Source organism: Merops nubicus, unplaced genomic scaffold, assembly GCF_000691845.1.
Source record: "Merops nubicus isolate BGI_N331 unplaced genomic scaffold, ASM69184v1 scaffold9735, whole genome shotgun sequence".
NCBI classification, from domain to species: Eukaryota; Metazoa; Chordata; class Aves; order Coraciiformes; family Meropidae; genus Merops; species Merops nubicus.
In genome coordinates this window covers 1-12615 of record NW_008608937.1, presented here as the reverse complement: position 1 = coordinate 12615, position 12615 = coordinate 1, and the positions used below count along the sequence as shown (strand labels likewise).

The 12615-nt window shown below is 51.8% G+C and overlaps 1 protein-coding gene across 1 annotated transcript; it reads right to left on the bottom strand.

Annotated features, from left to right (window-relative positions):
• Positions 1-1315: 1315 nt before the first annotated feature.
• On the bottom strand, positions 1316-12213 carry PPP1R16B (protein phosphatase 1, regulatory subunit 16B; the record flags this gene model as incomplete). Its single annotated transcript, XM_008940427.1, has 9 exons — positions 1316-1840; positions 2433-2601; positions 3337-3466; positions 4192-4267; positions 4654-4779; positions 7245-7369; positions 7875-7978; positions 10035-10180; positions 12143-12213. Coding segments are annotated over 9 exons (1472 nt in total), but the record flags the coding sequence as incomplete, so codon positions are not given.
• Positions 12214-12615: the final 402 nt, after the last annotated feature.

The following is a 12615-nucleotide window of genomic DNA, read 5'->3' as shown; positions in this document are numbered from 1 at the left end:
GAGCCCAGAGCAACCAGGCCACGACACTGGTGGTGAGGTGCCCCCCACTCCCCAACAGCCAGGCTCTGCCAAGCACTGCGTGGTGCTGGCAAATCCCTTCCACACAGAGCATTTCACTCTTCTTCTGACAGCTACTAACCACTGCTGACACCTCCAGCACATCAACAGACAACACCTCCTGCCCTGCTGCAATGTCCCACTCCTAACGCAATGATGGAAGTTATTCATCAGCCCCAGGCTGCAGGTTAAGAGCAATGTCAGCACATCTAAGGACATTAGAAATGCTTTCATGGTGTTTCTGGGTTAGTGCTGGCAAGCCCTTCCTCCTCATCCCCCCCTGAGCCCTGTGCTTCTGGAAACCCAGAAGAAATTGGAACACAAAGCACACTGCCCCCAGGATCTGTGTTGAGAGTAAGGAGTAAACAAAGAGAATCGATAAGAAAGTGAGATCAGCAAAAGTCTTTTCAGTTTTAACAAATTAAGAGTCTAAATAGTACAAATAAGGTTTTTTTTTTTTAAATTACTTATCCCAATATAGACCTTTGTCAGTATTTTATTGCAGTAAAATTCTATTGCCAGGGCCCCTTATTGCAACATCAGTTTTAAAGCCTGCTGAGGGAAGCCTGTTCCAGGCCAAGTTCTGCTTCAAACCTGGTGGCAGTCTGCAGTGACAAGCTTCCAGGAGCAGGAGAGGACCCAGCCAGTGCACACTGTTCAGTGGTGAGCTGTCACTGCACGGAGGTAAGACCTTGCAGACTTCCTAACACAAGCACTGCATCTCCACTTGCTTCTTGCTCAGGCCCTGAAGTGCTGGATCCAGCCAGGTGGAAGACAGCTCTGTCCACTCCTGCAAACCCAGTGTGGGGCTGATCTCCCCTGCAGGACACACACGTCACCCAGGAGTGAGGATTCAGGTCAGAACTGTCACCTTCCAGAAGCTTTGGGGACTTACAGCAAGAGATGCAACGATTTGGATGCAGATCCTTCCCTCGTTCTGAGATGTGTCATGACCTCCCCAGGGCAGGGAGGCTGTGCACCACACCTTCTCCCCAGGGAGCAAGACCAGGGGGACTCTTTACATCCCAGTGATGCACATCCCTTCCCCTCCTAAGAGCCTTACTCCACCTGCATCACTCCTTCAGCTGCAGTGGAAGTAACTGGCAGAGGAAAGTCCAATTCAAGACCAACGAGGCTGCCTCGGTCAGGATGTCCATAGCCAAAACCTCCCTTTGGAATGCAAACAACCCGGTGGCTGTGACAGATCCAAGCAGCCCACCCATATCTTGCTCCCTCTGGGGTGAAGAAATGGATGAGACTAGGAAATCCTGCAGCACCCATGCACCTTCTCCTCCATCTCCTCCATGGGAGCCTTGAATTTCAGGAGGGGCGGGTCACCGCTGGACACTGTGTAGTACACTGGGGTCCCATTGGAGCTGTAGGGGGAAGTCCTGGACCCAAGGAGGTGAGACTTGGCCTCGGCCCCGTTCTCAGCAGCTCCTCCCATGCTGCTGCTGCTGAAGTGGGTGCTGAGGAAGGGGTGGCTGAGGAGCTTGGCTGCAGCCCGCTGCCGCTTCAGCTCCGACAGCGTGTGGTGGTTGTGCTCCTTGTAGGCCCCCCAGAAGTGCTGGGGGTCAGGGAGCCCCGGGCTGCCGTAGGGCATTACGTGGCCTGGGGTGCTCTCGGGGTCGGGGTGCATGCTCCAAACGTCCCCGTTGGAGAAGGGGTACTGGTAAGGGCTGGCAGGTGCCAGCAGTCCATTCTGCAGGGGGATTTCAGAGTCACACTGGGTGCTTTTGTTCGCTAACTCTGGGAGGAGGGAGGCGTTCTCCAGCACTGAATTCTGTAACAAGAAGACAGGAAAGAAGAGCATTTTCCCCTCTCCCCCATAGCACAGCTCATCCCTGGGACAACCTCCTAGACCTGCTCACCCTCAGCCTTCCCATCAGCACAGATGTTGAACCCACTCACTGACAGGACCCTCTAACACTGGGAGCCCCAGCCAGGAGCTGGTTCCCAACAGGAACGTGGAACATTAACTCAGGACTCACCAAAACCAAAACAGAGCTAGATAAAGATTAATACATGAGAATAACTGAATTGAAACCAAATAACTGCAAAGCCAGACTACAATTCTTTTGTGCTTACCAGCTTGTTAGCTGTAAAGAGAAAGGCACACCCTGTGTTTTCTGAGCTTCCTGGCTCACCAGGGCCTTACCTCAGAATTATTTAGGCAGCTGTAAATCTAAAGCAGTCTTTCCACTTGAGTGGGACAACCCAGTTTATGCCAGATCAGAATTTGGTCTTTTGCCTACACCTGATGGATGAGGATTAGAAATTTTTCACCCACCTTCCACCCCGAGGCACCTCCTGCTATTGAACCTGTGCTACCAGCCCTCCTTGGGGACCCCCATAAGAGAGAAGAGATGCCTTACAGGGTCTGTATTCTCCTGGTCAGAACGAGTCTCCCCAATATCTCCAATGAGACCCAAGTTTCTTCCTTCTTCTGCTGCCCCCAGCTGCTGCCAGACCATGGCCTCCTTCTCACACTCCTTCCTGTAGAGGTTGGTTCTGTCGGAGAGGCTGGCCCTCCTCACCACCTTCCTGGGGGACAGGGAGAAGGGCATGGAAGCTGTGAGCAGGACATGACACTTCCTCCTACCCTGCAGCTCTTCTCACCTCCTCCTCCTCCTCCTTCTCAGCCTCTCCCACTGGAATGGAAGGTGAATTTTGCTTCCTGGCACCCATGCAAAGCAGAGGTGCTAGCGTGGGTATTAAAGGTGGGAGGAATTTTGATGAGTTTTAAAGCAGCACTACAAAATCTGTGTCAGATCTCATACAGCTCACCTGGTGGATCTGCTCTGCAGCCAGTGAGGAAATGCAGAGGAAACCACCCAGGGGCTGTGTAGGGAGTTTTGTGGTCTGCAGGACAGCTTTGGTGCCTGGTGAACATCTCATACAGTGAGCAGACTGTTGGAGCACAGTGTCTTGGCCACCAGACACACTCTGGAGAAGCTCCACTTGAAGCACTGCCCCCCTGAGAGCAGCACCAGTGGTTTGACAGGCTCAGTTCTCACCACTCAATCCTCTGCTCAGAGCACTCCTTAAATCACAACAGCCCCAAGCCATTTGCTCCCCAGGAAACCCCTTTTCCTAGCGAAAGAGCCACTCTTCAAAGGAGCTCTGCTTCCAGCAACCAAACATCAGCTTCTGCCTCTCAGAGTCCCTCCAGGAAGGACAGAGGGGTTGTTCTCCACACGCTGACCACAGGGTCCTCTGCAACCACGTCTGGGTGGCCAGGCTGAGCCCAGGGTGACCTGTGGGGAGCAACACACTCACCCCCGGCTGCCAGTGCTGGAGGTCCTTCTGCTCAGGGAGGATTTATGCCTCATCTGAGACTTCATGATCACGTCGTGTTTGTGTTTCAGCTCCAGAAGCAACACTTTGAACTCCTCCTCTTCGCACAGATCTGTGGTGCACACAAACCAAGCCATGAATCAGACAGGGCAGATGTGGTTCCATTAATACCATGTCACTAACTGTGCCTTCCTGCTGTACACAGCTACAACTGCCAGGAGGAAGAGGAGGGAAACTGAAGCAGAATATGCTTAGGCACATTAATCTCTGAACAAACCAGAGGAGGCAGAATGGTTGGGACACCTAAAGAGGATTGTGACAGGGGCTCAGCTTTGCAGGGATCCAGCTCTTCAGCTTGGTTTTGTCCCACCCCTGCACCACGCTGTGCCTTTACCCACCAAAGGGTGACAGACACGCTGCCCACTCCACCAGTCCTTCAGGAAGGGGGGAAAAGACATTTCTGCAAGACACCCAAGTCTTAGGGCTGCACTCAGCAGCTGCTCAGGTCCAAGAGTGCAACTTAAGAGCAGGAAGATTCCCAAGCACAGGGACAGGGGGACAACAGCAGTAGAAGCACAGAGGAGAAGGATCTGCTGCTTGAGAAACTCCTTCTCCCTTGTTGTCATGAGAAGAGAGAAGGACTTTCAGAAGTAACAAAGCAGGTACTTTAAAACTTCAGTCCCAGTTAAAGCAACTGTTAAATCACTGCAACTTTGATACTAAAGACACCTGAAAAATGACATTAATGCTTCTGAAAGCACCACGTGAAGACTCCAGCAGGCTCAGAGGGAAAAACCTTCCTTAGCAATTTCTTCTCTTTAAGCTTAGTAAACTCACCTATTGGCATCTCATCCAAAGATGTCCTGGCACTCAAACTAGCCCCATGGGACACAAGCAACTCAGCCATCTGCATCTAAAGAAAAGGACAGAAAGCCAAGTTGACAAGAGGGATTTTAGGCCATCCCTTTCTTCCTCAAAGCTGAAAAGTTGGACTAAGACAAGAAGCAATGGCACAGATGCTCAGCTCTTGTCACATTATTCTGGTATGTGTGTGATGTTAAACATTATTCTGGTATGTGTGTGATGTTAAACATTGTTCCTACCATCCACCTGCACAGACTTACTACCCCTGACCTTTCTCATCAACAGGTTCTTTTTGGAGCCCCCAGGACCTCATCTGATGCTGTCCAGAGAGTGCAGCCCCAGTACAGATTTCTTCCATTTGCAAAGTCCTCCACAACTCATCCAGGCAGAGTTAAAGGTCACCCCCACACATGACATTTGCCACAACACCATTACCTGTCCCCAAAAAGCAGCAGCATGAAGAGGTTCCCAGCCATCCCAGTCCTTAACATCCAGGCTTGCTCCCTGGTCCAGCAGGACTTCAGCAGCATGCAGATAACCATTGGCTGCAGCTATGTGCAGCTAGGAGAAAAGGAACAGAGCATGAACAACCTGCAAGGGCCACACATGGTTCCACACCAAGCTTCAGAGCAATTCCTTGGGTAATACCTGAGCCTAGATCTGGACAGGCAGCACATTTCACAGCAGGCAGATGCCATCAGGTCAAAAAGCAGGTTGTTCCTGTGACTAAACCTCAGGATTACCTGCATGGGATTCTGTTTGGAGGTTAAACTGCTTAACAGTTCTTAAAATGCATAGGGGTTAGAAAATGAATGTTTTCACATTTTTAAATCAAGGCCTTTTAAGTGCTTCCCAACTGGGAAATGGCACCATCAAACCACAGCCCTGCAATGGAGAACATCATCCACAGGAAGGAGAATCACAGAATGTATTGAACTAGCAGGGACCTCCAAAGGTCACAGAGTCCAACCCCCTAGAATAAACAGGGACACCTCTGACTAGCTCAGGTTGCTCTGAACCCCCAACATCTAACCTAAATCTACCCTTTTCTAGCTTAAAACCATTATCCCTTGTCCTGTCATTCCTCATGCCAGAAGAATGTCTCCTCTCCCCTACCTAAGTGCTGTGGATGTGATTTTTTTGGATCAAATTTTCAGCTTGTTTTAGTCAGGGCTCCCTTTGTGCAGCTGCCCTTCCATGCACACTGCAATTCTTTTCACCATTTGAAAATCAAAATCATTTTAATCCTTGGCTGCTGCTCATTAAGGGAATATAATTTTTCAGATATTGGCTTCCAACTACAACCACCACTTTGGAGACATCAATAATAGTCTCCTTTTGTCCCTCATGATACTTCATGTCTCTCAAGATTTTCCTAATTGCAGTTTGCTGTTGCAGCTCTGAGCAAAACACTGACCTGTGCACTCATCTGAAGGCATGAACTCCACTTGGAGCTCACTGTGCCTCAACTGTGCTGAAGAGGAGGATGAAAAGCTTCTGGTCAAAGATTTCCAGCTGGATTCCACCACACAAAAATGAAACCCTCCTCTAGAAATAAATTCTGATCCTTTCTGGCTATTCAATTCCTACATCACATGTCTGGCACTGGTTCATACCCTCTAGAGGCTATAGGAAACAACCAGGAATCACTTGGGGGTGATATAAAAAGGCAAGTCAAGGGGTTTGCTTAAATTTATGTATAGAATCCTTGTTAAAGGAAAAAAAATGTTAAAAAAATAAGCTGCAATAACAGCTTCAGTCATCTGAGTTTATCTTGGAGGGAGCTTGCCCTCATCTTATGCTTCTGGTATATGCTAGAGGTGACAATTTAGATTGAGAAACCTGAATTGATTGCCATGGTCTGGTCCTCAAACAAATGACACCAAGTGCCCTGCAGATCAGCTCTGTTTGGACCTGAGCATCCAATGACCACAGTGGTATGGAAGCCCCAACACATGGGACAGCATCACTGAACTTTCCCTAAGTTGGAAGCAAGGGTTTAAGAGATGCACCTGCAGGTGAAACAGAAGGGAGCTGGACTAGGGCTGTTCAGCCTTCTGGTCCCTGCCCAGTCAGCTGCCAGCTTGTCCTGGGCTGTCCCTCTGCCCTGGGTGCTCTCCTCTGCCCTGGGTGCTCTCCTCTGCCCTGGCTGCTCTCCTCTGCCCTGGGTGCTCTCCTCTGCCCTGGGCTGTCCCTCTGCCCTGGGTGCTCTCCTCTGCCCTGGGTGCTCTCCTCTGCCCTGGGTGCTCTCCTCTCTCCTGGGTGTTCTCCTCTGCCCTGGGTGCTCTCCTCTGCCCTGGGTGTTCTCCTCTGCCCTGGCTGCTCTCCTCTGCCCTGGGTGCTCTCCTCTGCCCTGGGCTGTCCCTCTGCCCTGGGTGCTCTCCTTTGCCCTGGGTGCTCTCCTCTGCCCTGGCTGCTCTCCTCTGCCCTGGGTGCTCTCCTCTGCCCTGGGGCAGATGCCATCCCAGGGAACAAACCCGGGGTGTGGGAGCCAGACTGTGCAAAGCAGGAAGAGGAGGAGGCAGGAAGCCTCAAGTGCCCTACACCAGATCCTGCACCCATACAGCCCAGAGGACTCTCACATCTCCTCCCTGGCAGTCAGGTCAGACTTGGAGACTAGTGAGAGGCAGGAGATGACCAGGAGGTCGTTCAGAGCCACCCCTCTGTGTCTGCAGCTCCTCACTGTGGGGTTTCCTGCACCTTTCTTTGCCAGCTGCTGGTACCAGCCACTGCCAGACAGGAGCCAGGAGCTCAGCAGCCCTGCTGCAGGCCTGGACAACTGGCAGAGCTCACACAAACAAGGGGTGAGGTTCCACAAGTGCAGGGTTAGACTCTGTGCTACATCAGCTGTGCTCATGGGCAGAGCCTGGCCCCACGTGACAATGAACTAAAACAGGGAAAAAGATCAAACCAGCCTCCTCCCAGTGACTGGGACCTGTTCATTTTGTATCAGCCCTGCCACGGGGCAGGTTTCATAACCTGCAGGCTGAGGGAAGGCAGAAAGAAGCTGCAGCAGTTTCACTCACCAGTGTAGCACCTTGGGCATCAGTCCTGTTCAGGTCTTGTCCAGTGGCAAGTATGTCATGAATGTCACAGATCATGACCTGCTCTGGGGCAGCTCTCATCTCATTGATCCTCTCCTGTGTAATTCCTGTTAAAATGCCAGTTAGAATCATAGAATCCTAGAATCCTTGAGGTTGGAATGGACCTCCAAGATCATCAAGTCCAACCATTGAGCCATTAGGGCTCTAAAGTCCTCTGTTAAAACAGATCAGAATCTGTCAGGGCTGGAAGGGACCACAAGGATCCCCCAGTTCCAACCCCTCTGCCATGAGCAGGGACACCTCCCACTAGATCAGGAGTTGGAAAGGGTCTTTGTCTCCACTGGTTGAGTAAAATGAGGCACAGTAATTCCTAGTTGATGGGACCTCAGGTCCTTTCCAGGGGCTGTGCAGCTGAGGGGACTGACAACTATCCCTCACCCTCACTGTTGTTCAGAAATCAGAGAAACTAAACTAGAGTCAGGTTCCAAGAAATTCCACCAGGCAGCAGCTCTCTGCTCTTCTCCAGAGGCAAATCAAGAGCTTGGGAAACAAGGTCATTTTTAGTACTACATTGACCCATTTTTGTATTTTACCTGGACTCAGTGTCCTTACCTTGGTAGGCCATGCAAGTCTCAATGACATCCAGGGTTGGCTCATCCTCACAGAGGTCATATGGCATGTTGCCATCTGCATTCACTGCCAACAAGTCTGCTCCACTGTGAGGGCAAAGAGAGGGTGTCACCCCAGGATGGACCCCAGGCACCCCAGGGCAGACTGTGCCAACCCCTGGGGTAAACACTCAGCAAAACCAAGCTGCCCAAAGTCACCAGGATTGTGTGAGATAAAGATCTGAAGCCAAGCCATGGAGCTATGGATGCAGGAGATAAATTCCCAAGGTGGATGAAAGGCAGCACACCAGGTTCCTTCCTGTGGGGCATGAGGCACTGAGCCCTTCCTGGCCTCTCCTGTCCTGGCACTGGGCAGACTGGCAGCTTCTTAGAGAAGAGAATTATCTGCTGAACTTGTGGGTAACACCACCAAGCCACGAGGAGGTGTGTGTTATCTGGGCACAGAGAAGTTCTCAAGGGGCAGAGAAGCTGGACAAGAAGGGGGCTGGCCAGAGGAGGGAGCCTTGTGTCCAGGGCTGCACTGGCAAAAAACACTCATTAAAAAGTACCCTGTCAACTGGAGGATTCTTCTTTTCAGTTGTCCCAAAGCACTCCTCTAAGTGCTCTAGTGACCTCAGAAGGCCAACTCTTTGGGAGTAAAATTGCCAGCTAAACTGATCACTGTCCCCACACTCCTGCACAGCAGAAAGACCCCAGAACTTTCTTCTGAACTCTGCCCTTTTAGGCAGCTCTTGGATGGTTCCAGCTGAATGCTGATGCACCTTGACAGTTACTGGCCATGGAAGGACAACATGCAGTATCCACTTGAATTTATGTTCCTGGTTTGGCTTTTTCCCCCCCTCTGCCTGAGCAGAGCAAACTACATCAACATCCACATTTGCAAAGTGCCAGGGTTGGTGTGATTAGCCAATAAAACCCAAGGAAGGGACATCTTTTGTAGGCTGCTTCCCCTGATGATCCCCAAGGTTCCAGGTCCCATGACACTGCCTTCCAAGGCAATGAAAAGCAGTGTTTAACCAGTCATTTGGCATGTGACACCTCCTGTAAAGGCCAATTTTGATTGTAGCAAACAAATTAAAACACTTCATTCCTCAAAAGTCCAGGGGAAGAGTGTTTCTGAGCATGGGATCATGACATTGTCTACTGAAGTGCAAATTTTCTGGCAACTACCCAATATGGGGCAGCCTGCAAGGACTGTGACTGGAAGCTTCAGTTCCTCACCTTCTCAGCCATCCCCATGACACTCCTGCACCTTCAAAAGCCAGGAGCACACTATGTTCTTCCACATTTCCTTTGTTTGCTCCATTTTTATGCCCTCCATCCAAAAATTTCCTAACCCAAGTGGGAACATCCTCCAAGGGACGACTGCATCCTCTGCTCCACTTCTTTTATTGGCCAAAGAAAGGCCAAATTTTCAGTGCTAATCTCCCAGATGACAACATCCCAGGGAGAAGCCTCCACACAGAGGCAGGACCATCTGCTCCAGGCAGGACTCAGAGCAGCTGCCCATTAAATGCTGCACATGGGGCAGCTCCAACCACATCTGGCTTCCTCCTCTGGGAGAGATTGGAGCTTTAGGGCCTTGGTAAAGTCAAGTGGAAGGTCCAGTGTGAGCTCCCTGTGTCACACCACTGGGGAACAAGCCCATGACAAGAAGCTGAGTGGTTATTAATTAAAAGCCAGCCAGCCAGGTCACAAAGTTCACCCAACTCTTTTGGCTCTACCAACACGCTGCTGCCCTCCTGCATCAGTGTCTCTCTGGCCATGGCTGGAAGACCTGAGGTTGTGTTGAAGAGCTGGAGAGTGGGATCCTGCTGGCTGCCCCTGTTTCTACCCCTCCAGCAGGTGTGGTTCAAGCACAAACACAGCCACCTACACACCAGAATACAGGCAAAAAGGGGCAATTTTTGGCCCACTCTCCAGAAGCTTCATGAAACTGAGTCAAGCCACTTGGGGTTTTACTGTGCCTCCCTTCTCCTCTTCCTCCTCCACCCCCTCCTCCCCCAAGCAGGAAGGAGCCTGGAAGGAGGGAATAATCACTGCTGCCATCTCACGAGGTGCTAAGCAGTCTCAGTTTCCACCCACAGAAACTGGGGGGTAGAATCACATCTGCAGAAAGGGATGGACACAAAAAGCCACCTACTGCTGGATGAGGATCTTCACCAGGTTGATGTGACCACACGTAGCTGCTGCATGCAGTGGAGTCCACAGCTCGTTGTCCTTCGCGTTGACGTTGGCCCCATGGTTGAGGAGAAGCTTCACTATCTCTTCATAGTTGTCTATGCAGCACTGGTGAGGAAGAGAGGCAAAGAGATGGGGTTTTTTTTAGACTTTGGGAAGATGAGGGCTCATATTTGCTCAGTTGTACCTGTGCACCTGGATGGAGAGACCTACTTCACCCTGCAGTGTTGGGCAACAAGTGTCTCCAGCAGAGTGACACACCACGTTGAGCACCAGCAGGTCAGGAAGGCAGCACACCTCCAGTGGGCAGGCTGAAGGTCACTGGTGTTGACAGAAACTTTTGGGTTGAGGGCAGAGCCAGCAGGGATTAACAGCAAATACACACCCAGCTTCTGTCCCACTGGGGCCTCCATATTGGAGAGCAAACCTTGCAGAAATTCAGTGCAACCAGTATAGCCACAGAAAGGGCTGAGCAGACCAGCTGGCATCCCCTTTGCTTCAGAACCCCCCCCACACTGGCATGGGATGAGGAAAACTCTCCTCAGCAGCTCACACTCCATACCAGTTACCCAAAGAGAGCCAGGTGGGATTCCCAGAATTGTGAGGTACCTCCCAGGGCACCTTTCACCTCCTGAACAAACCCAACATCCAACCCAGCATCCAACAACCCCAAACCCAACGTTTACACCCCAGTCCCAGGGCAGCCTGGCAGAGGGGCCTCAACCCCTCTCCCTTGGGGAAGGTGGGATTTGCTTTTTGATCCACCTCGTGCTCACTCCTTGACACAAATGTGTGTGATGAAGACACTCAAATGAGATTGCTCCTTGTGCAGGAAGCCTGTTACAGGAGAGCCCCAGCTCAGGGCTGCAGTGGGGGCTCCTCCTGGGGCTGAGTTACAGCCCACAGCAAGCTGAGGGACAAGGACCCTCTATGAATTACTTTGGCTGTGGCCCAGCCATGACTTCATCCCAGGAGTGCAGCCCCCCCCTTCACTGGGAGCCACTGCTAACGGGCAGGGGGGTTCACTTGGGGGCTTCTCCCTGCTCAGGGATTCAACTCATTCTAGTGGATGCAAAGCTCCCAGATGCACCTTTCCAACAGCAGATCCTTCTGTGGGCTGGGTGGGATTCTCTGTGGCTGCAGAAAGCAAGGAGGCTGCCAGCATTTCTCTGGGTGGAGAATCTCATCTCTTGAGAGAGTTGTGGGGGGGGGGACCTTTTATTCTTCTAGAAATCAGTTTGCATATTTAAGCAAACAGCCATCCAGCCTTGAAAAGAGCAGGTGACTTGCAGAAGAACCCAAAACCCTGAGCCAGTGGGAGCATTTACAGCAGGGACTGATGGTGAGAGACCTGTGAGCCCCCATCCTGCCCCTGAGCTGAGGGTGACACCCAGGCCACTGCTCCACACGGCAGCAGAGGTGGCAGCTGGCACACAGCCTGTCCCATGGACCTTCCCCAGGGTGAGTGGCCTGCTGCTCTCACACTGAACATCAGCACCCAGGAGGAAGGGTGGGGACAAGGGCTGCACCCTTTTGGGGTCAGTGCAGGGGCTGTGAGGAAGGACAGACCCACACACCACTACAGCAGGGCTGTCTGTTACTGGCCATCAGCTGCTGCCATCTCATGCAGGCTTCTGGAAGTCCCTGAGCCTCCAGACTGCTGCAGAAGACTCTCCAAGCATCTTGTGCATCATTTATTTAAGCTGCTTTCAAAACTTATGCCCAAGTCTCTAAATTTGAGTTCATCTGCTTTAAGAGTTTACAGCCCAGTCCTGCAAAGATTAAAGGGTGGGAGAAATGTTCACATCTGAAATCCAGCCTCGATCCCTGAGCTCTTTATCATCACTGGCCAAAGTCTGGGATACAGCAAGAGAAGGGTTTGATCTCAGTTTGCTCCCCAAGAAACAGGATGGCCAGCACAGCACGGTGAAGTCTCACTGCTTTAACTGACCAAAAAGCCAAGAAACACAAGAGCTCTGCCTCTTGACCCCCACAGCTCTGCTCAGGGGGCAGTGGGAAGAGGTGACAGTGTGGAGCAGGACAGAGCCAGGATCTCCTCCCACACCTCACCTGATGCAGTGCAGTTAATCCATCTTCATTGCACAGGTCTGGGCTGATGTTGCTCTTCAGCAAGTAGCACACTGTCAGAGAAGAGACAGGAGGAGAGGAGAGTCAGGTCAGTACTCCTAACACATCTCTTGCTCTCAGCTAACCCTGGCCAGTCCAATTCCAAGGCAACCTGCACCATCAAGGTGTTCCAGAGTGGGCAGAGCTGCAGGAGACCCCACAGCCAAGAGCCCAACCCTGGTGTGAACCTGCAGCAGGGCTGGTGAGCAAAAAGCCTTCTTGGTTTTACCCAGCAGAGAGCAGCAGCACACAATTTTCCCCCTGCTTCCTTCCAAAGGAGGCTGCTGTGCCAGCTGCCACCCTCCCAGGGCTGTGCTGGAGCAGTCTGCACTGGCAGCTGGGGCTCTGGAGCCCCTGCACACAGCAGCCCCTCAGGGCTCAAAGGCCAGTGGGGATTTGGGGCTCCTGAGTCACAC